This window comes from Prunus mume, linkage group LG1, assembly GCF_029339155.1.
Source record: "Prunus mume cultivar Tortuosa linkage group LG1, ASM2933915v1, whole genome shotgun sequence".
Taxonomy (NCBI): Eukaryota; Viridiplantae; Streptophyta; class Magnoliopsida; order Rosales; family Rosaceae; genus Prunus; species Prunus mume.
Genome location: NC_142698.1, coordinates 21,997,734 through 22,025,664, shown reverse-complemented (window position 1 = coordinate 22,025,664; position 27,931 = coordinate 21,997,734). Strand labels below are relative to the sequence as shown.

The window sequence follows — 27,931 nt, the reverse complement described above, 5'->3', positions numbered from 1 at the left end:
TTATTTTGGTTTTGTTTGTAGTCTTTATGGAGCATGTGACACTCTTTTTCCTTCGTCTCAGATTTTTTCCACTGGGTTTTAAGCAAGGTTTTGATGAGGCCACGTTTGTTCACTCAAGTCTGTAACCTTTACAATTGAATGAAACCTAACTATCTTTAAAAAAAATATATAATAATTTTGTATCATTTAATTAGGAGTGTTCTTAGAAATTGAGCGTTTAGAGGTAAATATATTGGTTGTGCATCCACAAAAATTACCAAATAATAAGTTGGTGTGAAATATGGGTTAAATACTAAGGCCGACAACAACAACCCGGCCCAAGCCCACGAGCCACACCCGAGCCGAAACCAATAAGTTAACTGTACGAGTCCTCACAGATTCTCCGTCTTCCACTGCTCTTTTTTTCTCCGTCTTCTTCACCCAACCCCTCCCTGTTTTCAGTGTGGTCCAAGCTAAGCTTTAGGGTTTTTCCTTTCTTGAATTGCATCCCTAAAACCCTGCCCTCCTATTTCCACACAAGTGTCTCTGCACCCAAACAACTCTCTCCGTTCTCATTTCTCAGACCAAATACAATGCCGCCGAATGACGAGGTTCGGTTCACTTCGTCGCCTTCTGTCAAAGTCCCTCGGCCCCCGAAAAATCGGCAATTGGACCTTCCCTTTCTGTTCGCTAGAACCAGAAACTCGTTTGCTCAACTCATCGATTCGCTTAAGACTCGTTCAGCTTTCGCACAATTTCCACCATTAAAATGGCCCCCCTTTCTGTCCACCGAGTTGAATCAGTGCACTGCAGTAACTCAAAACTGTCGCTCGCACTCTCTGCCTATTCTTTGCTCCGCGTCGTTGTCCCTGACTCGGTCCGCTGATTCGGCAGAGTCCGAATCACGAAATCGGAATGCAGACCGCAGTCAGTTTGTAGGGAAGTCGCCGCTTTTATGTTCAGCGTCGTTGTCTTTGACTCGGCCGGACGAGTCGACTCAGTCGCAGAAGGGCCACTCATCGAGTCGGCACGACGAGGAGAGGGTTTTGATAAGCGAGGTACTGGTGAGGAACAAGGACGGTGAAGAGCTGGAGAGGAAGGACCTGGAAGCGGAGGCCTTGGCGGCTCTCAAGGCTTGCCGACCCAACTCGGCGCTCACTGTGCGCGAGGTCCAAGAGGACGTGCAGAGAATCTTCGATAGTGGATACTTCTGCTCTTGCATGCCAGTCGCTGTAGATACGAGAGACGGTATCCGATTGATCTTTCAGGTACAAGCATATGCATTGTTGTCGAATTCAATTGCGTTCTGTGCTTTTTTCTGTTTATAATCCTAATAAATGTAGGAGAAGAGCTTAAAGAAATTGAAACTAATGCTTGTCGTGAACCAAAAGCATTTAGTGTTTATTATTTGTATTATTTTTGTATTCATTTGTCATTTTCAATTTCATTTATGTCCTTATGACCTCATGCAAATTATCAAGGCGCTTGTTTATCTGTGTGTTGAGTTCATCACTTTTATGCATTTATTGTATTGATTTTTGTCCATGATCATTTTTAACTCTTATCATTGTCTTTACATTAGATAGAGAGATTTGGCCTAAAAATAAATAAATTTGAAATAGAGAGCGAGCAATCATGGTTTTGTGTTATGGTTTCATAGGTGATGCAAACTCATGTCATGAACATGTGTGAGAACATGTTTCGTATTTGATTTGGCTTGGAACTAAAAGAGTTTAATAATCTTTTAATGGTGTTAGGTAAAACCAAACCAGGAATTTCAAGGGCTAGTATGTGAAGGGGCAAATGTTCTTCCAGCGAAGTTTATAAAGGATGCATTCTGTGACGGATATGGTAGGTTTTTCTTCAACGTTCTTACATATTTAGGGTTGTTCATGCATGCTCTTTGCACGAAAGATCATTTGTTTTTTCTGGTGTGCCACTTAAGTGTGATCAAAGAGTCCTATATTGATTTTCGATTTTGGTGTCAAGTTGTGCAGGAAAAGTTATTAATCTTAAGCGTTTGAATGAAGTTATTTCTTCCATCAATGATTGGTACATGGATCGGGGCCTTTTTGCAATGGTTGGTTTCTTCTCTATAAGTTTTTCAGAATTATTTTGAATTTCGGCATGTACAAAGATGAACTTAATATTTCTAGTGCTGTAGAATGTAGAACTGGTTCAGTGAAGACTTCACTGTGCTTTATTTTTTATCAAGATTTTTCATAATAGTAGACAGCTCTTTTCTTGATTACATTATAGGTTTCAGCTGTTGAGAGTCTCTCGGGGGGTGTTCTTAAGTTACAAGTATCAGAAGCGGAGGTCAATAATATCTCCATAAGGTTCCTTGACAGGAAGACGTAAGTTCCTGGTTTAATCGAGTTCGCATTTACAGATGTTGCATGCATGGATAATGTTCAAATTTTCTTGAAAAAGTGGTATGAAATGATATCTTTGCTAATTCTTCTGTGCTCTTCTTAGTGGGGAACCAACTGTAGGGAAGACAAAGCCCGAAACAATACTTCGCCAACTTACTACAAAGAAGGGTCAGGTACTTTCCTGGACGTATCTTCTCTATATAATAATGATCTTAGTGGGTTTTTGGGAACATTGTGCTTTTATTTTGCCATCAAGTATTTATGCTTATATGGTTCTTCCTTAAAGAAATGCACTAAATTTAGTGGTGACATGTCAACTTTTAAGGGTTGCTACTTGGGATGATACCTATGTAGGTCTACAGTATGCTTCAAGGAAAAAGAGACGTGGAGACTGTATTGACTATGGGACTTATGGAAGATGTTAGCATTATACCCCAGCCAGCAGGTGGTAAAGAATATTTTTTGCAAATATTTTTGTTGGAAAACATATTTTCCATCTTGTTAGTGTTCAATGATTATTATTATTTTGTTTATCTTTAATAATTTATACATGTTTGTGTGGAGTTCATGCATGTGATTGAATGCGTTGCTTGCTAAAACTACTGCAAAATTGTAGATGCTGGTAAGGTTGATATCACCATGAATGTTGTTGAGCGACCGAGTGGAGGTTTTTCTGCTGGTGGTGGTATATCAAGTGGGTAAGTCAAATGAGTGGAACATACAAATTGACTTTTTTTGTGGTCAATATATGAGTTTATGTTTTAGATTTTGTGGTATAAAATGTTAACTTCTGTTCTTTAATTTCAGAATTACAAGCGGCCCTCTTTCAGGACTCATTGGAAGGTAATCTACTGCACATAAAAAGTTATGTATTGAAAATTCTTCTATTATTAATATTTTATGAAGTGACAGACCATCTGGATTCTGTAAGCATTATGTATTTCTACATATACATACAAATATACATGTGTCTATGTTCAAATAGTGTTAGTGTTCACTCTCAGCATGTCATCTAGTGTTGCACTAGATTCTTATGATTTCATTATTACACTTTTGACATAAAAAAATTTCTTGCCTTTGCAGCTTTGCATATTCTCATAGGAATCTCTTTGGAAGAAACCAAAAGCTCCATGTTTCTCTGGAGAGGGGCCAGATAGACTCAATATTTCGTATAAACTACTCAGATCCATGGATTGCAGGAGATGATATGCGGACGTCCAGGACTATAATGGTTCAGGTACTTTAATGTTGTATTGTATAAAGTACTATTGTTTTACCATTCACCACTTGAAAATTCTTGATGGCGAGATGCTTGACTAATTCTTTTCTGTTAGAATTCAAGAACTCCTGGAACACTCATCCATGGTAACCAACAAGATGGTAGCAACTTGACCATTGGTCGCATCACAGCTGGTATTGAATTCAGCCGACCCATAAGGCCAAAGTTGAGTGGAACAGCCGGGCTTATCTTTCAGGTACTTGTGCTTTGTGTGTGTGTGTGTGTGTGTGTGTGTTCTTGGATGAGTTTTAACATTCAGTGGTGGTTTTGAACTTGGAAGGTTTGTTATGAGATTTATGTTGACTTGGTTGTATTTTATTTGTAACATTAACTATCCATATTCTGGACTATTTGGCCAGCATGCTGGTGCTCGTGATGAGAGAGGAAATCCTATTATCAAGGATTTCTTCAGCAGTCCCCTAACTGCAAGGTACACGAGTCTGAAATCAACTAAAAACCAAACTACTTTAGTTTAGTTTCCATATCTTAGTTTAAGTTTTGCTGTGATCCATGATTCTAATCTTCTGCTCTTTGTTTGCCATTTTTGTTTTTTAGTGGCAATAACCATGACGATATGCTACTTGCTAAACTTGAGAGTGTCTACACAGGTTCTGGTGACCATGGGTCTTCAATGGTTAGTCAATGACACTGTGTTCACAAAATTATGACTCACTTTTTTTTTTCTTTCTGAACTTCCACTGTACTTTGATACTCATTTATGGCCCTCTGCAGCTGGTATTCAACATGGAACAAGGACTTCCTGTTTTGCCTGAATGGTTGGTTTTCAACAGAATAAATGCTCGTGCCAGGAAAGACCTAGAACTTGGCCCTGCTCGCTTTCTTTTAAGGTATGGCCGTTTTGTATTTGTCAAGAGTAGGAGCAGTCGAATATTATAAAACATTATGAGTTTTATAGTTTCACCCAAAATTTTACCCAACTTGCTATTGTAATTTATTTCTTTTGAAATTAAGCAAATGATGCTTTAATTTGGTTTTGACTTTGTTATGCTTTGCACTGTTAGTTTGTCTGGTGGCCATGTGGTTGGTAACTTCCCACCACATGAAGCATTTGTCATCGGTGGAACAAATAGTGTAAGAGGTTACGAAGAAGGTGCTGTGGGCTCAGGTAGATCTTATACAGTTGGCTCTGGAGAAATTTCTTTTCCCGTGGTATGTGGTGAAAATGGGCTCTCTTTTCTTTTTCATTTCTGGGTTTTTACAAGCATCTGTGCTGGGCTTATCATGTTTGATTGTTATTGTGGGAAACTGTCTTCTCTGTATGCTTGAAGAAAACATTGATTCCTTGATCCATCATCATGTCATGTCCTGTTGTTGCAGATAGGGCCAGTTGGAGGAGTTATTTTTGCTGACTATGGCACGGATCTTGGATCAGGCCCCACTGTTCCTGGTAGGTTTCCCTTAGTTTAATTTACTATTCACTCTTGAATCCTTGAAACCATGAAGAACCATCTTGTCCTGAGATTATCTATGCATAAATGTAAACTTTTCTCGCATTAGCTTTGCCTTTCGCTTACAGGCAATGTTCTTAAAGGTGGTTATGTTTTGTTTTTGATCAGGTGATCCTGCGGGTGCTAGGCTGAAGCCTGGAAGCGGGTACGGTTACGGGTTTGGCATCAGATTGGACTCACCATTGGGGCCTCTTCGTCTCGAATATGCATTTAACGATAAGCATACAAAGAGATTTCACTTCGGGGTTGGACACCGGAACTAGGGCCCGTGTTACTTTGCCCGGCTGTCTGTTAATTCATTTATTATTCTTTTTCCTTGATATTGTACATGCTTTTCTTCATAATGGTCTTGTTTCTTTGGGCTGCTTTGCCTTCATCTTATCCACTGTCAAATGGGGATATTGTTTCGCTTTCACCCCCATTTTACTTCCTTGCTCATGATCTGGGTCAGCCTTAATACTCACGACCCAGTTCTAATGAAATTATTTTCATTACCACTCTTTAATCCGTTTTATTTTTACTACAAAATAATACCCATACATTGTAATAATGAAAAAGGAAAGATTTAAAAGAGAGAAGATAAGAAAAAGTAAGGCTGGCCCTAAGTTTTCCGGATTGGGCTTGACATGAGCCAACCTTCTTCACTCAGGTTTGGCCCAAGTCCAATTTCTTAATTGCGTTAACCTGAGCCCTAATTTGATTATTCATTTTTTAATAGGGCCATCCTACATTGCCAGGTAGAAAGTTTAAAAATGGCTCGTCTTCGTAATTTTGGGCAAATATAATATACTTATACTTAGCAGAAAAGGCGTTTGCTTTTCATAAAATACAAAAGCTCATTCATACCTGCTGTTCTTCTCGCTCCAATTGCAAAGAATGCCCAATCATCCAGATTGTCCCCACGTTTTATTCGTTAAAAAGTAAAGGAAATTAAAAAAAGTTATCCACGTGTTAATGCTCACAGATGACAGATATCAATCAATTTCCTCAACCCACATTATTAGGATTGATTTCTTCTGTATAATTTTGTTAGCAACAATAGTTCACGCACTACATAGGTGATTTTCAATCATTGATATTAACAGATTACCGTCACTCACGTGCGCACATGGTCGACAATTGATAGCATTAGCATCACTCTTCTCTATTATTGAGAGGGTCCCATGCACTGAACTGTGACTTTGAATGTGATATTCATTCACACACTAAGTCTCTATAATATTATTGTACGCGAAATGTATATGGGACTAGAAAGTACTGGCAATTTGGTACCGAATTGGAGTGATGAGGGTAGCCAATGCCATGCTGCTCAGAGTTTGCAGCAAACTTTGTTTTCCTGAATTTATGTTCTTTTGTTCTTTGTCCCAATAACATTTCGCAAGTGTGTCTTCTTCCCAAAACCGATCTAATAGCGTAATTGCCACGAAAATGGAAAAAGGTTTTTTCTTCCCTTATCTTCTTTTCCTCTAGCAAAATATACTTGAAGCGCATCAATACATTTTCGAACCACCTTCAATTTGTACATTTCTACTTTGAATACCAGATCCTGAGAGGTTGAACATTCTACGAGAACAATTGTAAATTTACGAATAGGGATGTGACAAGAATCTTAAGCTGCCCTTTTGATTTTGTAATTTATATATATATATATATATATATTCTCTTAGACAGATGTTTTAAGGCTTAGGATGATATGGGGACACATATGCATTTATTTCATAAAAGTTTTTAGTAAACAATTGTAATTTCACGACACGAAATTTTTGTCAAAGCTTAATACTACTACCAGTGTCGGCTCAATACGTAGACAGTTGGTTGGCCCATACCATTATACGTATTAATTAGAAGAAAAAATAAATAAAGCCAAATGGGCTTCAGCTGCTGTTATAACAGATCAGCCGAGAGAGAGAGAGAGAGAGATGTGAGAGAGAGAAGAAACAGTAACGTTGTTGTTGTGCATGTAAACAAGCAAGCAAACAGTAATGAGATGAGATGAGGACAATATCTCTCTGTGCTCGTGGGGAGCCAACTTAGCCGACCATGGCCCGCCCACCAAAGCAAATGCTGGGTTTGGATCTAACTATGTATGCCTCCCAAAGCCACAGAAAATTCAATTAATTTTTTAAAATAATATGGTATATGTATACTTACATAACATCTATCTCAAAATTACAACCCTTAGCTTATAGCTAGCTGGCTTCTGTTCTGCTGTATGCATGGATGGTTGTATATTGTACAATCTCTCTCTCTCTCTCTCTCTCTCTCTCTCTCTCACACACACACACACATCAATATTCAATGGGAGCAGGAGGAATAGGATGATGGGGGACAAGCTCCACAATCTTTATTACCAACTTTGTCTTTTGCCTTTGTTATGCTTGTTCATCATCAAAGTTGAGTCTTTGGGTTGTTGAGGTAAATTTTATTTTCTTCATTTCCATAGAGCTAGTATGTACACATAATTGTATACCGTTTGTACACAGTGTTCAATAAGTGACTTGTCCTTTCAAGTCCCAAGATTATCTCCTCTCTCTCTCTCTCTCTCTCTCTCTCTCTCTCTCTCTCTCTCTCTAGCATATTTTGTCACTGTTTGGTCACACCTCACAAGTGATTTCTTGTCTCTCCTTTTACTCAGTTGGGTTTGCTTTATCAACCTTGATTTTTGACATTTCTTTAACCCTTCACCCTCACACTACACCGCTGCTTCTTTTTGAGTTGGTGATTTTGTTCAATAGGTCTCCACTCTCCTCCACCTTATTATTAACTTTTGGTCCTCTCTCTCTCTCTCCCCCTTCTGTGTGTATATTAACCCAATCCTAGCAAGCCATCCATTCTCTAGCTTCTCCCACCTCTCATCATCATCACCATGACAGATCCCTACTCTAATTACTTCAATAATGGCTGGTTCAATCTCAACCCTCTCCACCACATCTCCTCGCCCTCCACACCTTCTTCTATTAATCCATATAATTTCCATGCTCCTCCTAATTATAGAGATTACAACAATTTCTGCTCATCAAATAACTTGATGGTGCACAATCAAAGCTTTTTCATTAATCACCACCAGTCTTCTTCTTCATCATCATCACCTCCCTCACCTCCTCTAAGAGAAGCCCTTCCCCTCCTCAGCCTAAGCCCTTCAAGACACCATCATCCTCATGAAGACTTGCAAGAACCCTCTTTCAATGCCATGGAAGCTGATCATCAAAACAACAACAACAGTAGAAAAGACTCAGCTGATCACCAAAGCTTGGTCGTCTCCAGCTCTGCTGATATTGTTGATCAAGATGAAGTTGATGAAACTGTTACTGTGGCTTTACATTTAGGGCTTCCGAGCAGGACCCTATCAGCTGATTTGATCTCTAGGCTCTCTTCCCCAGAAATCTCATCAGATAAAGAAGTAGTAGATGTGACTGTTGCTTCAGCTGGGTATGCCCCAAACAGACTCAACAAGGGCCAGTATTGGATCCCTACTCCTGCTCAGATTTTAATTGGTCCAACCCAGTTCTCATGCCCTCTTTGCTTCAAGACGTTCAACAGATACAATAACATGCAGGTACAACATATTTTAGCTTTCATATATGTCTGAATTGTTCCATGATTTCTTAGCTAGAGGGAGGAAAAAAAAGGAAAAAAAAAAAGTTGTGTGAAATATTTATTTATTTTTATAAAGAAAAAAGTATTCACTTTTTGTTTTCCTAGCTCCCATCACTTTCTGCTTCTGATCATATTCTCTTGATTTTACTGAGAAAGAGAAAATCCATTCCTATCTATCTTTGTTTTGTACACTTCTTTTTTAGCTTGATTTTAGTCTTTAACTTTTATTATTATTATATATATATGCTGTGGACTGGTGAGAGGAAAGAGCAGCGGTACTATATGGGTCCTTAGGGTTTCCCTTTTCTTCTTCTTGCAACTTTAAATCATTTTTACTTGCTTTTGTTTTGTATGTCCAGAATGGCACTTTATATTATGATCACCACACCAGCCCCTCTTTTTTTTTTTTTTTTCTCATCTTTTTGCATGATTTGTGGGTTTTGGGATCTAAAAAGTAAGAATAAATCTCAGCTAGCTACTTGGTCCAAGACTGAGTCTCTGAGAATAATTATGATCAGCTCTATAACCCCTCTTTATGTGATTGAACTACACAGCAATTGTGCTTTTTGCTCCTTGAAGTTTGTGTCTCTCACATTGGCTTGGCAGCTGTCTCAAACCCAAGTTCTTCCTGCCTTCAGAATCAGATGATCTTCCTCATCAAACCCCGAGGAACCAATAAATTTCTCAGTATCATCAACAGTGCTATATATAACGTTTGCTTTATCTTTTCATTTGAAAACACCTTGACCCATCACCCATGTTTGTTTTAGAAAAAGAACAAATTACAAATGCTAGCAATATTCAAAGAATTCTAAAAAGAATCAACATTTCAAAGACATCCGAATCTTATGCACAACAAGTCCAACTTTTTATTCGGTGAAAGCTAGTTCCTTTACATTTTCATTTTCTTCCCTCATCAGCTTGAGGTGGGTTTTTGCTTGACTAATTAATAAAATTATATGTGTAGATGCATATGTGGGGGCATGGATCTCAATACAGAAAAGGGCCAGAGTCTCTAAGAGGAACACAGCCAACAGCCATGCTTAGACTGCCTTGTTATTGCTGTGCACCAGGTTGCAGAAATAACATTGACCATCCAAGGTCAAAGCCTCTCAAAGACTTCAGAACCCTCCAAACTCATTACAAGAGAAAGCATGGGATCAAGCCTTTCATGTGTAGAAAATGTGGCAAGGCTTTTGCAGTGAGAGGTGATTGGAGAACCCATGAGAAGAATTGCGGCAAGCTTTGGTATTGCACTTGTGGCTCTGATTTCAAGCACAAGAGGTCTCTCAAAGATCATATCAAGGCATTTGGACATGGCCATGCAGCTTATGGCATTGACTGTTTTGAAGAAGATGATGATGCGGCCTCGGAAATTGAGGAAAATTACTCTTCCCAGTGAGCTAGTTAGTGACCTTGGTTTAGAATAACGTTTGCTTATGACCGGAAGCCAGCTAGCCTAGCTATGCTCTTTTCTTCATTCTTCTGTTCTTGCTTCTTCTTTTTCCTTATTTTTTAAAAATCTTCCTTAATTAGCAATGGCTCCTCATACATCAATGATAAACCAAGTTCCTGTAATTTTTCTCTCTCTCTCTCTCTCTCTCGCTCTCTCTCATGCTCACTGGCAATTTCTTTTCATCAGTTTTTTTGGGTGAAGGTACATATCTTAGCTATACATGGCCATGAGGAAAATGAATGGTACAATATGCGCTCCTTTTTCCAACAAGTATATCCCACTTTTTCTCATCTCTTAATTGCAAATTAAGAGTAAAAACCCTTTGGTGGATATATAGGACTTGCTTGCTAGTTGTTGGAAACATCAAAAACAACGAAAGGGCAAAAGGCTTAAGCAGCTCAAGTCATATCATTTATACAAACGCAACTCAGAAGATCCCAAGCCAAGCGTGTATTCTTCAAAGTTTCTAAAGGATATGCACATTAGTCAAAACAGTGCATTGGTAGACAGTGACATATATATGTTGTCGTTATTAATTGGGAAAAACAATAAAAATAAGTTCATGGGATTGAATTGAAAAGTTCATGCATTGTTCCTTTGGCCTCCTTATTTGGAGAATTGAAAAGTAGATGTTTTCGACGTTTACCTAAGCATAATATCAAGAGAAATGTGAAGCCCATGTAACCCTCACCAAAAATGACAGATCCCATTTCCTCATTTTCCCATAATACGATTTTTCGGAGGAATTAATATTTTTTTTCTTATGAGTGCTTACGGTCCTTCTGTGTTTATATTTACATTAATAAGATTAAATTCAACTTCAAATCAAATATTGATTAGGTTCACGCAAGTGAGAGAGAGAGAGAGAGAGAGAGAGAGTGGATGTGCAATTAATAACACACTACACTACACTACAGTAGTAGCTAGTTCTTATTTCTGTAACCTTATTTATTATTTTCACTATATATCCCACAGACTACAGAGGTTGGAAGGGATATAATGGATCTTGTTGGCAGCTTTATGAGAGAGAGAGAGTAATATTTGTGTCTGTAGTGCAGTCAAAAGAGAAAAGAAGAGAAAGAAGTCTTGAAATGTCATATCAAGCTGCAAATATATACAGAGTATGTACTGTTTGGTAGGTTCAGCGTGTGTCCCAATTCAGCTTCACATTTTATGTCTCCTTCTCCCTTCCTTCCCCTTCCCTCTTCCCTTCCCTTCCCAGGTCATGAGCTCTCAAGCTCTGTCTTTCACTTTTATGATGATGAGGTAAGTTTTTGCCAGTCTTTGACAGTTATTATGGTTTCATTGTACCCTCTCTAGATAGATTTAACAGAACGTAAAATACCCTACGTACCCTAATTAATTAATCAGTTAATTTATTCTTTAATAATCTGTCCAGCTCTGTGATTCTTTTCTTGTTCTCCTTGTTATATATCCCAGCCAGTGTTCAGTCACTGACTCACAGCTAGCACTAATCACCATTTGCCTGCACCACTAAAAAACCCCACTGAGACATCATCTCTTCTTCATCCCATATTCCCATGTCTTGGTTTTATACAGCAGGTTCCTATAAATTGTCCTCTTGCTTTTTGACCCCAATACGTTTACAGTAAGCAAATTATTTGGTGTAACCGTAACACTATTATATGATGTTATCAACGCACTTATATTATAATTGACGAATATATTAAAATATAAACTCGTCGTCCACCCACAACCAAACTGGTTTTAGAATCACTTGCATGAATGCTACACTACCAAACTCTTAATTAAAAAATAGGTACAGAAAAAGAATAATTGCATAGAAAGTAGATGCTAGTCCCCACCATGCATCTATGTATGATTATGCTAGTACGTACTCTCTATACATATATGTATATATGTAATTATATATATATATATAAACTTATTTTTCTTTTGTTCTTTTTTCTTTCCCTTTTCTCATTTTTGGCTTTAGGCCGACACTTAAAGGAGAATCTCAGCTGCTGTGTGTGAAATCCCTTGGTTGCTTAGAATTTCTATCTCTGAATCCCCCAGAAGAGCTGGAAAATGTGTTATAGCCGCTACAATAGTATGTTTAACCACTTCATTTACCCTAATTAAGGATTAATGAGGTTAAGATACCTCATGTCGCATTAAAAAATGAAAAGAAAAACGAAGAGAATGGTATATGGTAGCAGAGCCAAGAATCTCCATGAAGGTATAAATTTCTTCTCTCTATTGTTGAGTCCTTCTTTTGGCATGGCCAGCAAAAAGGGGACAACTTTGTCTCCCTATTACGTCTCAATGTGCATACTACCGAATTCTTGTCTCGAGAGACATCGATTGGCTAGGATCAAACCTAATTGGTTTAATAGTAATTTATTACAAGATGTCCTTAAATATCTTTTGGGGATGGATAAACTAATATATTTTTGTTTTGGAGGAGGCATTTCTATATATATATGGTTATGATTATTTTGAATTAGCATGGAAATAATTTATTTGGTAAAGGGATCCCCATGCATAAGGAAAATAGAGATGGGCGAAAACTAGTTCTTGACACATTTATCACTCAAGTCCTTTATAAAAATAAATATAAAAAAGCAACTTAAAGCAGAAAGAGTAAAGCCTGTGGGTATAGCGCTCTGTTGGTTGATTTTTTCCACTTACGCTCTGTTGGTTGATCTTTTCCACTTTCACTCATGTGACAGAAGTTCGAAACTCCCAAACACCCATTTAATAATTGTATAAACCCCCTTCCCGAATCGCTTGTAAAACGAAATTAAAGAGCAAAAGTAATAATCCATTTGAATATACTCTCTCTCTCTCTCTCTCTCTCTCTCTCTCTCTATATATATATATATATATATATAATACATACCATAAGCTTACTCATCGATTACCCTATGCTAAATTGGTTTTATATTGCAAACTTGGTGTTTTTTCCCCCTCTTTTTTATGAATGTATATTATATAACATAACATGGGGGATGGGGTCTCAATGTAGGGGAATATGGACAAAATCTTGAAAGAAATAAAGAAAGTATATCATCATTAAATGGAGAGAAAAAGAGTACATGTTTCACATTGAAGATGTGCAATATAATGAACTTATATAATGTTTCTTTTTTTCTTACTTTTTCTGTGGAGCAATAATTTAGACGCAAATATGGCAAACTGCTATAACCTAGGTACTAAATTAAAATAAAGTATGCTAGTGCAGATAGAAAATGGAAAGCGTAAAAAAGCATACACTAAACACGTCCAAGTAATGAAAAAGATCAGTGACAGCAGCAAAGGTCTGCAAACTTGCACCAGAATGTGTTTTTTATTCTTCTTTTATAACTTTTAATTCATGATTTAAACTCTTTTTTTACAATGCACAAAACAGATGCATTGTGTAGAATTTGGATTTAGCACTAGAGAGCTAAGCATAGGTGATACCCTATAGGTAGCTATAGCAATAGTATTTATGGTGTAATTGAACAGATAACTTACTATTCAACATCAATAAAGGACCTATGAACTCAGAAGCATTCCTATTGCTTATTTGTCCTGACCATAAAAACATACAAAAATCCCATAATGTTAAGCCTAAGGTTTCTCTGTAGGATGTAGATCATGTACAATTGCACTGTATATATATAATGGGATGAAATTAAAGATGTAGTTGATTCAGAAGAAGATACAAAGTTAGTGATGGGGTTGTTGATAATGTTGGGTACTACAAGAAAAAAACCCCATTAATCACTGAAATTAGTCGTACAAGATAAGGTGACTAAAGGCACTATTAGCGTCTAATAGCACACGGACACCAATAATTGTCGATGTCAGCTATTAGCCATACTAGCCACTACTAGCGCATTTTACACACCTCATCATGTACAACTAATGTCAATGACAATTAGCGATTTTTCTTGTAGTGATTAATTGTGATATATATATATATATATATTTTATCATGTCCAATTTACCTGTGCTTCAATTACATCCCAGTGTTCTTGGTGTGCTAAATTCTCTGTCCTTTAAATACTTTTATTTATTTATAATCATATTCATCAAGTAAATCGTGCAATTTTAAAGCTTTGGACAAAAAAACTTGATTTTTTGTTAACTTTACTTGATCCTTCGGGTGATGAAAGGCCTTTAAGTCTTTTCATATCTTTTGCTTTGAGTGTGTGCATATAATATAGTTCCTATACTAATCTCAGTCGCTGTAGCCATATCCTATTTTCTCTTCAATTTCACAAATCCAATCAAAAGCTAACTTTTTGCATCAGAAGGGAAGACAGGACTAGACAGCCTAAATCCCATAATAAGCTTTGGTTAGTTCTAAGAAATTCTCTTACCAATAAAAGCTTTTGTCAAAAAACCTGATTTTGGTTCCTTCCCCACTCTACTTTACCTAATAAAACACCTTTAGTCTTTTCTTCTCTTTTTTCTCTGAGTGGAATTTCTCACTATTTATTTACCCCCATTTTCTCTTCAATTTCACAAATCTCATCGAATGCTTTTTGCATAAGAAGATAGGACTAGACAGCTTTAATCCCATGTTGTCCAGATGAGTTTTTTGTTTCTGAAATTGCGCATTTCCAAGAAATTACAATGATTTCCTAGATGGGAAGTCATGATGAGATTGAAGAGGAGAAGACCTTCATTTCAATTGACCACTCAACAGAAAATCAAAACTATGATAGCTAGGTCTCTGGAATCTCCTAAACTTTTTATATGGATTAAACTTGAAGTGTTGTGCATTGCATGTCATAACAGCATGATCCATACACGAGTCATCATATATATATATGCTGCCTTTCTTTTCTTGTCTTTTCTTTTCCTTTTTCATGCCTTTTTGATATTCACATGTCGTTTCCTTCGGTTGCTACACCTACATGGGATTGTGATGTATATGCCAAGCCAAAAGCAGTAAAATATTAGAATCTGATATTGCAGAGAAATAATTACATAAAATATCAAGATATTCCAAGAGTCTTGCACTAGGAAGAACAAAATGTTCCACCTACTGGTCTTGGAATCTATCTGTTGTTGAAGGAGCATATTCTTAATGCATGTTTGGGATCATGGTGTGATTCAGGGCACAAATTTGTCTAACCATAAGATTTCACAGGATTCATAATGTTGCAAATTTGCAATTACCATTTCAAGCTAGCAAATTTCGCTAATACTTTACGGACGCAAGTGAACCTTATAATTAATACCTATATCACCTTATTGGATCTTGAAACTGTTTTCAACTCCATAACTTACATGGATAATACAATTTCTAGCCATGGATTGTTCTAACCAGTTTTCATTCAGGATCATCCATGAAAAATCTAATCCACGACTCAACTTATATGGAAGTAAAATACACTCTGTTCATCACATGTTTGGGTGGTACTGTTATCTGCAATACTCATGCAAATACAGGAAAATGAAAGAGTGTTCAGTAAAGAAATCAAGTTCCGTACACTATTCATTTTACATATTTATTAAAAGGAAAAATAAGTACATCTCTTTTATATCGAGTATGAACTACCATCCTTGGGTATTACTTTCTCCTTTGCGCCGAAACCAGATGAGCTATTAAAGGCCGATTAAAATCACTACAGGTCTTCAGGCGGAAACGAAATGATCTATTGAAGGCGGTCTAAAGTCAGAAGACTTGTACAACAATGTAAATTACTGTGGGGTAAGATCCATGGAATGATGGAACATAGCTACAAGCTCATCTCCTGAGGTAGGCTGATTTCGAGAAAGTAGAGGCTGCAAAACAGGCAAAGAGAGAGTAATCTGTAAGGAGAATAAGCAACACTTATGTACAGCTACAAATATCACACCCTCAGATGCTCTAACCCTTCTCTAGATATTGATAAAAAGAAATTAAACAGCTAATTACTCCGAAAAACTCCTTTACCAACCGGCACACTATTTGCATTTGTAACAGCGACATTCTCGAATATTTTTCTTCAGTATATTTAAAACATAAGTATTACCTTGCAGACATGAAGGCCATTCCCAAAAACACGGCCTTGACAGCTTGCTTCTGCCCCGCATAATCAAATGCCAAGGGAAGCATCTCATGCAGGGTTAGAAAAGCCATTACTCCACCAACTGTGTCACCACAAAAATGCATGGGAACCAAAATTTTCATAAAAAATAATTCTTATTCAGTTGATATATTAAATTATCATTAATTAGCAAACCTGCTCCCAGCAAGCCTTCAAGAATATCAGGACTCAAGCTGCTTGGAAATAGATAGGCTGTAGCAGAAGTGAAAACCATGAACAAGTGGCCTTGAAGAAATTCAGGACTCAAGCACCTATTCTAAATCCACCCTTCCCATTAAGATTGGTAAAAGAAAGATATCTAAGTTTCTTTTCACAGTTGACATACCTACAATTATGACACCCAAAGGCTCAGCAAAACCAGAAAGTGTTGCCAATTTGAATGCCTGCCATTTGCTGGGACATGTAGAAAACCCACCATTTAATAATTTCTCATAAGAATGATTCAGTGTTCGTTTGAGAGAGATTCATAAAATTGTCTCGATATAAAGGCTAACAAAAACTTATGAAGTAATTATTGCTCCAAAGTGAACAAAGCTTAGAACTCATGTCTATTATTCATAAATAAATAAAAATTGATTGAAACCCTCTGCTTCTGAAGTGAGACAACCTGCATCCAATTTCCAAACTACGGCATTGACATCCTAAAGAATAGCTAGTTACCAAACCACCAGACACTACCACTAGTATCTATATTGCTCCACCGGAACCCACTACCAGGAGTAGCGCACAGCCACAAACATGATATCCTCCAACACCAACATCGTTGCTTAAACCATCATAACACTGCCCGTGTACAACCATGACAGAACTGCCTTTTCCATTACCACATCCAATAACAATTTCATACTACTGCCAAAACTACAAATACCTCCACCACTTCTAATAAAATTACCAAAACCCTCAGAGTCGACATCATTTTACCAAAGACCACTACCTTTTTAAAAATATTTTTGTCCGCCTTCGGGGTTAATTAAAGACACTTGAGAGTTATTTTTTTTTTTAAAGTGAAAAAAAAAAAAAAAAAAAGTAAACCCATTGTTTGTCACAGTTCATAAATACTTCAAAAAGCCGACTCCAAAAATTCTCACCTCTGTGTTGCAAAGTAAACAGGAAGTGCAACAGCAACGCCCTAGAAAAGAGAAAGTTGTCACTATAATAACAATGGTAGTTCTACATTAATATAAGTCCCAACTCAAAATTTAAAGCAATCCTCTATCTATTTAATAGTCTACAATTTTGCTCATCACACTCTAGTCATGAAGTTTATGAACAATTAGAGGTTGATGATATTCATCAACAATAAACAGAATACAATTTTTAAAAATATTGAATCTTTCATTTAGAAACTCGGAAATCATTTGACAGGTTTTTGAATTTTTGAAATGTTGAATGCAATTTTCCATCCTTTTTCTTTCAATTTCTCTTTGTTGAGATGTGCACTATTCTTGCAATCAACATTAGTTCCATATATTCCAAAAATTGTATCCTTAACAGCAAAGGAACCTGTCCATTATATTACCAAAATTACCAGTCCAGCCATTATTATTATTGTAAGTGGTGGACCCTGGAAGGTACAATCCATTATGTGCTACTTTAATCCATGGCAGAGTGCGAGCAATTAGAGCAATACCATATAGTACAAGTATTAGAGAATATACATACCTCTGGAATGTTGTGTAAGGCAATGGCCAAGGCCAAGTTGACACCAACACGAAGACCCTGCAAACAATTAGGGAACAAGCAAGAATGGTATATGACATTTAGCAATCAGCAGCAATTATAGTCCTAAAACAGATATCGAAAACCATTCTTGCTGCATCTACAACCACCAATCCCGTATGATGAAAAGACCATGCAAATCAAAACCAATATACACTAAAAGAAAAGAAAACATACAAGAATGCATGAAATGGCACACATATTTAGCAATTTCAACTAGCATATACATCTATGAAATTAAGAAGAAGAAAAAAACATATAAGCCAGGATCTGTAAGCATCTAAAATTGTTATAGATAGGAAAAATACAGTAGCTTTACTAATGAGTTCCCATACTAGGAACCACAGCATTGGAAGCTGTGCTTCAAGAAGATAGCAACATTTACAGAGCTTCCATGACCATGTTAATTGGTTGAATGTAGGAATAGAGCTAAAAATGCACGCAAGGAAGAAAAAAAAAATTAAATTTCACCATCCAGATTGTATCTTAAATAATAATACATCTAATTTGGTCATGAAAAATAGTATACTAAATAGTTGGTATAGTTGGTGAGTATAAGTTAATTAAATGCTCGCACTACCCCCATACTATATTATATCGACAACATATCTTAAAATAATTAGGCAAAGAAAACTGCATAAGTATTGCACATCAAGAATCAAAGGAAGTCTGACCATTCAAGAAGACATTTTTTATAGACATAATTTAAAAATAATTTTTGTTTTGTTTTAAATCAAACACATATTATGAAATTCAAATCAATATAAGCATGAGTTCATCTATCTAGTCAAACTTAGAATTAACTCATTATTCTAAGAACAATAAAAACTTAAGATAGAGGTACCTTCATTGATCCAAGGAACACGGCCATTCCTTCTGGAAAGTTGTGTAAACTTATGCCTGCAACTCAATGGCCATGATATTCCACATTAGAGGGGATCAACTATAGACATTAACCATATTACTCAAACATTTTCTCAGACTTTATTTCTCAAAAGGGGAAGAAAATAAAAAGTATTGCTGTAAGCTATTAGAAACATTCAAAACATGCAGAAGATGCAGAAGATGCAAAACACCCCTAGGCCTTGGGTTGTGAGAAGGGGTAGATTTTATTCTTCTTGTAGGCCCAAAAAAAAAAAAACAACAACAAAAGACATATCCAAAACACAAAGACATAAAAATGGTTTTTCTAATTTATAGATTGACTAACTTGACTTAATTATCAAAACAAACTTTTAAATTTCAACATGCAACCATTAACCAACTAAAGTTTCCAATTCCACATGTAACATCAAATTAATTTTGTCATCTAATTCAAAGAACAGTATGGAAGGTAGTTTAAACCATCTCAAACAAGTAGTATACCTATTGCTGTAATTATCCCACTGTATAGAACTTGGCGGCGATGCTTCTTCAAAGTGTCCTTGCCCCCTTCATCCCCACTTTTCTGTTGTTATGTATATTGTCGCACAGTCAAACATGCCTTCTATTCGGGTAGAAGTATTATGCCAAATCATATGCAAAAGCATCCACAAATTGCTCAATTAGAAGGAGAAAAGTTGATTACTACCTTTTTACCTCTCACATCTGAACTAGGAGCCAGTGTTGGTTCTGGAATAAAATTGGCAATGATACCAAAGAATATGACACCGCCAAAAAACTGCACCACCGATAAATTTTACATATAATTCTAAAAGAAAACATGAGCAACTCATGTCGGAGAGGTGATGGATTTGAATCAGACAAACATTAAAGTATATGGCTTACCCATAGGTTGGCTTTTAAAAAGCCAATCGAATTTATAGCATTGTGAGCCAAATCTAGGAATGATATGCTTAGCATCAAACCTGCAGCAAAACCCTGCAGAGAGAAGAAAATGTAAGCAATTGAGTCAACACATGAGCTAATTCTTTAAGAAAATGACCGAACCAGGGAACAAATAAAATTTCAGAATTTAAGGATATGAATCAGAGCACCTGTAAAAGCCCAAGTATCTTCAAATTGGGAGCCTCATTGAGAACTACAAAAAGTGCACCTGTACCACATTCCAAGACTTTCATTAGACTCCAGAACAGAAACTGATTTACTGAGCAATGAGGTGAACATCAGAAACTAGGAAATTCCATAAAAATCAAAAGCCTTTTTCACACCATGACTAATACAAAAGAACTGGCCTAGAAAACAGCGGGAACACTTCCCAACAATGCCTTCTACACCATTAAACCTCAATTTCGCAACAACTTGATGGATAGGGAACTGAAACTAGTAGAAGCTATTTTACAAAACCCACCAGCAAATTAGCCAATATCAGACTTCTATCTAAAACTCAAAAAGTCAAACAAAGAAAGCAAATTTGAAGCCAAAACCCGAAAGTCAGAAATACCCAGAAGCAAATTTGGATAAGCATTACTTGATAAACGAAACAAGAACAACAAAATCATCCTAAATGGGATAATTTGAATTTGAAATTGCTGGAATGGGTAGTTGAAGCAGACGATGAATAAGAATGAGCTTTTTACTAACCGATTGAAGTACTCAGTCCACCCACAAGTGAGAGAGCCAGAGCCACCAAGACCTGAGAATCCATGGAGGGCTTTTTCTTGACCAAGGACTCCAAACTCAAAGACCAAAAAGCTCCAAAATCCGTGGGGCTGAACCGTTGAAAGGAGTGTGACGGAATATGACTGAGTAGCTAGAGAGTAAAATGAAACAGTGAAGCTGAAATGGTTTAAGCTATCGGGGAACTCAAAGCCAAATATATATACAGAGAGGGAGAGAGAGGGAATTTTTAATTTTGTATAGTGGAAGAAAGAGATGTTTGTAAGGGTGGTCCAAAGAAAATGTAAGAGAAGAGAACAATGAGTTTCTTTCTCTACAGTCTTAGTCTATACCTAACCTTGTATCATCATCTTAACCGTACTTCAATGGAAGTGCTTCGTATATCTAGGGGCAAGGCTTAGGCTACTATAGCGAACGGCTTCAAGCCACGAATCAATGCCTATAAATTAGACATTCTTGATTAATTTCTTGTTTGTCTCTTTTTTTTTTTTCATTCATTCCTCATCCGTTTTCTTTTTATTAGAGATGAGCAAGGAGTGCATAAGGACTATTTTAATAGTTATCAATGCAAAAACTTCATTTTATTTATTGCAAATAAAGAATATACGATTATATGCTTGTATTTTTCTATACTCATTTCCCTTATGAGAACAACATTGTTTCGGCATCGGAGTATAACTCTAGAAAGAGGAGAAGTAAATAACGTTTAAAGCAATGTACTTTGTTTTAGTTATAAATGTATCATTGACATGAAATGTGTTTATATAGATATAGCTCAATGAAAAAAGATATTGACTTACACACTAGTGGTCTTAGATTCAAATCCCCATAACATATTAGTAGTGTGTGTGAGAAACTTCCTCATCTTTGTAGTTTAGATTATTAATTATATTCAAAATATATGTATATATATATATATATTACGTGTATGTTCAAATGGATCGTTATAGTGTTGCTAATAGTTTTTTTTTTCTAGCCGGTTGTGGCTGATCAAGCATGGCATGTTGATGCAAGAAAAGAAATGAGGTCACGTATGACAAAAGATTTTGATCAAATAATGTTTTATACTTTCTCAATGGTTTATATTGAGAGTGGCACGAGCTTGCAATCGTGCACGAAAGCTTATTTAAGTCGAGTTAATCGTGGGTTAGGTCATAAGCACCAATAGCTTGCTCAATATCCATTTCCAAACCTTCAAAAGTTGAAGATAATACAAACTTATTAGCCACCTAAAAGTAAGGTGCAACTTGTTAATAAATAGAAAAAATAATTAGGGTGCATTTTTGTACGTCGTTCTAGTCAATTGCTTGGTTGGTATATGCTACAATACTAGATAAATCAAAGCATATAATTCATCACGAGCATCTTCAACCGATATGTCAAATTATCATAAGAACATGAGATGACAAAAATTAAAGATTACAGTGCACTAAATAATGTATCTTACTTTCTCAATGGTTTAAGTGCAGAGAGAGAGAGGTATACATATTCCTTTACAATAGCTAGCTCAGTCTTCCTTCCCAAACCTTCAAAACTTCCAGACTGAGATTTGGGACATAGACAAATACTTGTATTATAATAGCAAACTTTCTGAGCAAATTCATAAAATTAATGAAGTGCGTGCATCCAATCGATGTCCATCGGCTAGCTTATTGCCATGAAGAAACTACAAATCTTTGCAGGTCATATTGCCATACAGCCTTGACAGTGAACAAAATGAATCCACGTAAAAAGAATGAATTTATTTATCATTCTTCTCTTGTTGTGGGTATGATCATTGCACATGAAAATTATCCTTTTCAAATCGGTTACAAATTATTGTTTTCTGTTATGTCAATATAAAATTGTAATGATTTGATAAAGTTGCAGAGGGAAAATCCGTATGGGTTTAATTGATTATTTGAAACATGTGAAATAATTTGGGACATTGGAGAAAATTAAATTGAGAATGGATGTCAAAAATTAAAGCGGTAGACACTATTTATTGTATTAGGAAAAGGAGACAAACTATTGATTATAATAGCAACTTCTTGCGCTTCTCTCCGTTTCTCTCATGGTTAGCCTCTTGCATCAAGCTCTATTTGCAAAAGGATAGAGACTATCAAGAAACATCCATTTTGTAGCATCTTGTGTGTATGATGTTGTCTGTATGTGTTGTGGGGAAGCGTCAACAAATTGTGAGTGAAAAATAAACAACAATTGGCAAGAGATAAAAAAGAACAAAATAACACCAAGATTTATACTGGTTCAGCAATGCCTACATCTAATTTGGAGACGACGGAGTATTCCACTATAATCAATGATAACATAGAATAGTGTTTATCACTTAATTTCTCAAAGACCCAAATAGCCCAAGCTCACACACTCACAATAGGAAGAGAAAACTGAAAATACAAAGCAAAGACAACTTGAGAGAATTTTCTACCCTCTGCCAGAGAGCTTCTTGCTATTTTTCTCTCCCTCTTCTCCCACTTTCAGCTGCTGCCATGCTTCTCCTTTTATAGAGAAGCCAACGGGTGAAGGAGAACTACTTCAGTTATGAGGCCAGCTTATGAAGTCAAAATAGCCCACCATATTTGCATGGGAACCCAACTACCAATTTAAGTAGCCGACAACAACTTTGCATGTGGGTGCAATCTTGAGTCAATAGTCAACAATCTCTACCTTGACTCAAAATTGCACCAAATCATCGTATTAATACTCCAATGGTCATCTCCTAATCCCCCATGGGGCAATCAACAAATTTTACAAATGTCAATCAAGTCTAACCAATGCTTAAACTTGAGCAACGAAACTGGCTTTGTTAACATATCCGCAGGATTGTCGGCAGCCCCAATCTTCTGAAGAAGAATATCTCCCTCGTCAATAATCTCACGAACAAAATGGAATCTCACGTCAATGTGTTTCGTACGTGCATGATGAACTTGATTCTTTGCTAAATAAATAGCATTCTGACTATCGCAATGAACATCCACATGGTCCTGTTGAATCCCTAAGTCATCAAGCAACCCTTGAAGCCAGATGGCTTCCTTAATAGCTTAACGCCATGTATTCTGCCTCAGTAGTCGACAAAGCAACTGTAGATTGCAAAATCGACCTCCAACTCACTGGACCTCCAACAATAATGAATACAAAACCTGTAGTGGACCTACGCTTGTCTAAATCACTTGCGTAATCAGAATCCACATATCCAACAACACATTGACCAGTAACTTTATCATGCTAAAACAATAAACCAACATCCATAGTACCCAAAATATACCGTAAAATCCATTTCACATCATGCCAATGGCCTTTTCCTGGATTATGCATATATTTACTGACAATACTAACAGCTTGTGAAATATCCAATCCTTGTACACACTATAGCATACATCAAACTACTAACAGCACTTGCATATAGAATTTGAGCCACGTAATGACTCTCTTCACCAATTTTAGGAGACATAGAAGCACTAAGTTTGAAATGAGCAGCAAGAGGTGCACTAACCGGTTTTGAATTTTCATTCATCCCGAAACGTTGTAGTACCTTCTTCAAATACTGCTTCTGACATAGACTAATCTTGACCTTTGCTCTAGCTTTTTCAATTTACATACCCACTATCTTCCGAGCTTCTCCCAAGTCCTTCATCTCAAATTCATTACTCAATTAAGTCTTCAACCTTTCAATCTCCACTTTGCTTTTACATGATATAAGCATATCATCAACATATAAAAGCAGATAAATGAAGGTTCCATCTTGTAGCTTGTGAAAGTATACACAATGGTCATAGTGACTTATTGTGTACTTTTGCCCGATCATAAATCGATCAAATTGCTTGTACCACTGTCTTGGAGACTACTTCAAACCATACAATGAATTTTGCAATTTGCAAACTCAATTTTCCTTGCCATCAACCTTAAAACCTTTTGGCTGAGACATATAAATCTCTTCCCCCAAATCACCATGTAAGAACACAGTCTTGACATCAAGTTGAGCCAACTCAAGGTCAAACTGTACAACCAAAGCCAACAAAATATGAATAGAGGAATGTTTTACTACATGAGAAAATACATCATTGTAGTCAATGTCCTCCTTCTGAGCATAGCCTTTAGCTACCAATCTGGCTTTGAATCTTACATTTTCTTTTCCTAAAGATTCTATCTTCTTGGCTTAAACAATTTGCAACCAATTGCTTCTTCCCTTTAGTAACTGAACCAGCTTCCAAGTCTCATTTTTATGAAGAAATTTCATCTCCTCATCCATAAATTTCTTCCACTCCATGCTCTCTAAACTTCTGACAGCTTCTTTGTAGGCGGATGGAATATCATCTTCAATAACGGGAAGTGCATATGCCACAATATCAGTAAACCGAGTAGGCTTTCGAATATCCCTTCTCGATCTTCTGGTTGCAATAAAATCTTGTTGCTATGGAGGCTCTTAGGTAGATGCCTCCTCTTCATGATCCTTGTCCTCCTCATTAGAATCAATTATAGGACTAGTGTCTGTAACATCAAACCTTACTGGAACAACTAGAGTCTTCAGTAACTCCACCTACTTTGAACTACTCATGGTTTTGGTCGCTTCAGTTTCACCTTCATGCTTGTTTTGATTTACCATAGCAGCCTTATCAAAAGTCACATCTCTGCTTACAACAAATTTCTTCTCATCTGGACACCAGAGTCGGTATCATTTCACACTAGTGCTAAATCCCATAAATAGAACTTTCTTTGCTCTTGGATCTAACTTGCTTTTCCTGACATGATAGTAAGCAAGATAATCAAATATGTGTAAATACTTGTAATCAGTACAAGGGTTGCCAGACCATACCTCCATGGGCGTTTTACCTTCATTCGCAGCAGCATGCAACTGATTAATGAGATGACTTGCATAAGCAATCGCCTCAGCCTAAAACGCCTTGCCTAAACCAACATTAGACAACATACACTTGACTTTCTTAGGCAAATTACGGTTCATGCGCTCCGCCACCCCATTCTGTTGTGGTGTCTCCTAACCGTGAAGTGCCTTACAATACCCTCATCTTGACAAACTTTCAAGAAAGGATCATACTTATATTCACCACCATTGTCTGATCTAAGAGTCTTGATCTTTCAACCACTTTGCTTTTCAATCATCTTTTTCCACTTTAAGAATATCTTTAAGACTTCATCTTTACGCTTCATGGTGTACACACATATTCTTCTAGAGAAGCCATTAACAAAGGAGACAAAATAATGGCTGCCTCCCCAATATGCATTCTTGGAAGGTCCCCAAACATTAGTGTGAACATAATCTAGAATGCCTTTAGTGTGGTGAATAGCAATGCCAAATTTCACTCTAATTTGCTTACCCAGCACACAGTGTTCACAGAATTCCAATTTTCATGCCTTCGCACCTTTCAATAAGTCTTGCTTCACCAATCCTTGCAATGCTTTTTCACCAGCACGCCTAAGACGCATATGCCATAACCTTGTGGTGTCTGTGCTATCTACGTCAACATCTTCGGTGACAGCTGCTCCACCAATAAATGTACTCCCCTGCAAGAAATACAAGTTATTTTGTCTCGTATCTTTCATCACCACTAGTGCCCCGTACATAGTTTTAAGAACTCTACCCACCATGGTGATTTTGAGACCCTTGGATTCCAAAGCACCCAATGAAATGAGATTCTTTTTCATATCCGGTACAACTCGAACATCACTCAATTATCTGATTGCTCCATCATGCATCTTCAAATAGATTTTGCATATCCCTTGTGTTTTGCAGGCATTATTATTGCCCATCAAAACAACTCCACCATCTAGCTCCTCGAAGCTAGAAAACCATTCCCGAATGGGACATATATGATAGGTGCAACCTGAATCCAAAATCCACTCCTTGGAGTGACCATCAGCAGATGAACTAGCTAAAGCAAACTCGAAATCATCATCTCCAGATTTTACAATATTTGCTTCAAAACCCACTTTCTCCTTCTCTTTGTTCTTCAATTTGGGGCACTCTTTCTTCCAATGACCCTTTTGGTGACAAAAGGCACATTCATCTTTAGTAGGAAACTTCCCTCGTGACTTTCAACGAGATTTTCCCCGCTTCCCAGATTTTCTTTCCTCTGTTCGACCCCTTGCAACAAATGCCTCGGTTTGTGAATTATGAGTATTCTATTCCTTCTTATGACACTTATGATTCACCAATGCTCAAACACCTCATCAAGTTTCACCTCGAATTTTCCACACAACAAAGTAGTTGTCCAATGATCATAATCATTAGGCAATGAATTTAACAAACATAGTGTCTTATCCTCGTCAAGAATTATCATATCAAGGTTTGCTAAATCAGCAAGTATTTTATTATAATCATTGAGGTGCTTGTGCATAGAAATACCTGGACGATACTGAAATCGAAAAAGTCGTTTCTTCAAGAAGAGCCGATTTTCTATGTTTTTGGTCATATACTTCTCCTCTAATTTCTTCCATAACTCCTTAGTAGAAGTTTCCCTCATATACGGGTATTTCAACTCCTTATCAAGGAACGATCAAATAGCAGCACAAGCATGAAGATTAATTCGTGTCCATTGCTTGTCATCAATATCTTCGGGTTTATCCTCCAAAACCATATCCAGCTCTTGTTAATACAATACATCCATAACTTCACATTGCCACATACCAAAATTATTAGAGCCATTAAATTTATCAACCTCTAACCTTGTAGTATCAATTGTACGTCTATTAGGTGCCGACGAAGATGATGCCGACTCCTTCTCCTTCACAGATTCGTCTTTATCCCTAACCATCAAATCCACTCGGCACTATTCATGGTACTGTAGCACAGTTACTATTCACAATACCGTAGCAGTTCATTGTTCAAGGGATTGTAGCACCGACACTATTTATGAACTGTAGCACAACACTATTCACGCCACTATAGCTCCAGCAAATTTTTCACTCATACAAAACCCCAGTAGAAAACTGGAGCTCTAATACCACTTGTTGTGTTGAAGTGTCAACCAACTTTGAGTGAAAAATAAATAACAATTGGTAAGAGATAAAAAAGAACAAAACAACACCAACAAGAACACTAAGATTTATACTGGTTCGGCAATGCCTACATCCAGTTTGGAGACGACGGAGTATTCCACTATAATCAATGACAACATACAATAGTGTTTATCACTCAATTTCCCAAAGACCCAAATAGCCCAAGCTCACACACTCACAATAGGAAGAGAAAAATGAAAATATAAAGCAAAGATAACTGGAGAGAATTTTCTTCTCTCTGCCGGATGGCTTGTTGCTATTTTTATCTCCTCTTCTCCCACTTTCAGTTGCTGCCATTTATGAGAGTCTCAAATTACATCTTTTTAATATTATTTTGGAGACTTTATGAAATAATTTTGGCTTAATAAATATAATTTCACTTGTCGTTACATTTTATTCTCACCAACCAAATTTATGAATTTTCTATATTAATTTGG

At 36.8% G+C, this 27,931-nt stretch overlaps 3 protein-coding genes across 5 annotated transcripts; 2 read left to right on the top strand and 1 right to left on the bottom strand.

Moving 5' to 3' along the window:
- Nucleotides 1-381: 381 nt before the first annotated feature.
- OEP80 (outer envelope protein of 80 kDa) lies at nucleotides 382-5,607 on the top strand. Of its 2 annotated transcripts, XM_008221520.2 has the most exons (16): nucleotides 382-1,247; nucleotides 1,737-1,830; nucleotides 1,977-2,059; nucleotides 2,239-2,336; nucleotides 2,458-2,527; nucleotides 2,709-2,799; nucleotides 2,971-3,052; nucleotides 3,162-3,197; nucleotides 3,438-3,591; nucleotides 3,689-3,829; nucleotides 3,993-4,063; nucleotides 4,189-4,267; nucleotides 4,366-4,481; nucleotides 4,656-4,803; nucleotides 4,972-5,041; nucleotides 5,211-5,607. In XM_008221520.2, the coding sequence occupies exons 1-16, from the start codon at nucleotides 573-575 to the stop codon at nucleotides 5,363-5,365; spliced, it is 2,163 nt and encodes a 720-aa protein (XP_008219742.2). In that variant the 5' UTR covers nucleotides 382-572; the 3' UTR covers nucleotides 5,366-5,607. The 2 variants fall into 2 exon arrangements, with proteins under 2 accessions (XP_008219742.2, XP_088901772.1); XM_089045646.1 differs by lacking the exon at nucleotides 382-1,247 and having other exon boundaries at nucleotides 1,969-2,059.
- Nucleotides 5,608-7,729: 2,122 nt separating this feature from the next.
- On the top strand, nucleotides 7,730-10,277 carry LOC103319943 (zinc finger protein WIP2-like). 2 transcript variants are annotated; one of them, XM_089044216.1, is made up of 2 exons: nucleotides 7,730-8,658; nucleotides 9,254-9,660. In XM_089044216.1, the coding sequence occupies exons 1-2, from the start codon at nucleotides 7,969-7,971 to the stop codon at nucleotides 9,467-9,469; spliced, it is 906 nt and encodes a 301-aa protein (XP_088900342.1). In that variant the 5' UTR covers nucleotides 7,730-7,968; the 3' UTR covers nucleotides 9,470-9,660. The 2 variants fall into 2 exon arrangements, with proteins under 2 accessions (XP_088900342.1, XP_008219758.1); XM_008221536.3 differs by lacking the exon at nucleotides 9,254-9,660 and adding an exon at nucleotides 9,667-10,277 and having other exon boundaries at nucleotides 7,753-8,658.
- A 5,185-nt stretch (nucleotides 10,278-15,462) lies between these two features.
- LOC103319953 (ZIP metal ion transporter family) lies at nucleotides 15,463-20,912 on the bottom strand. Its single transcript, XM_008221545.2, has 12 exons — nucleotides 20,448-20,912; nucleotides 19,901-19,959; nucleotides 19,692-19,784; nucleotides 19,495-19,584; nucleotides 19,290-19,371; nucleotides 18,769-18,824; nucleotides 17,868-17,924; nucleotides 17,294-17,334; nucleotides 16,531-16,598; nucleotides 16,341-16,397; nucleotides 16,131-16,248; nucleotides 15,463-15,900 (listed from the first exon to the last, which is right to left on the bottom strand). The coding sequence occupies exons 1-12, from the start codon at nucleotides 20,509-20,511 to the stop codon at nucleotides 15,855-15,857; spliced, it is 831 nt and encodes a 276-aa protein (XP_008219767.1). The 5' UTR covers nucleotides 20,512-20,912; the 3' UTR covers nucleotides 15,463-15,854.
- Nucleotides 20,913-27,931: the final 7,019 nt, after the last annotated feature.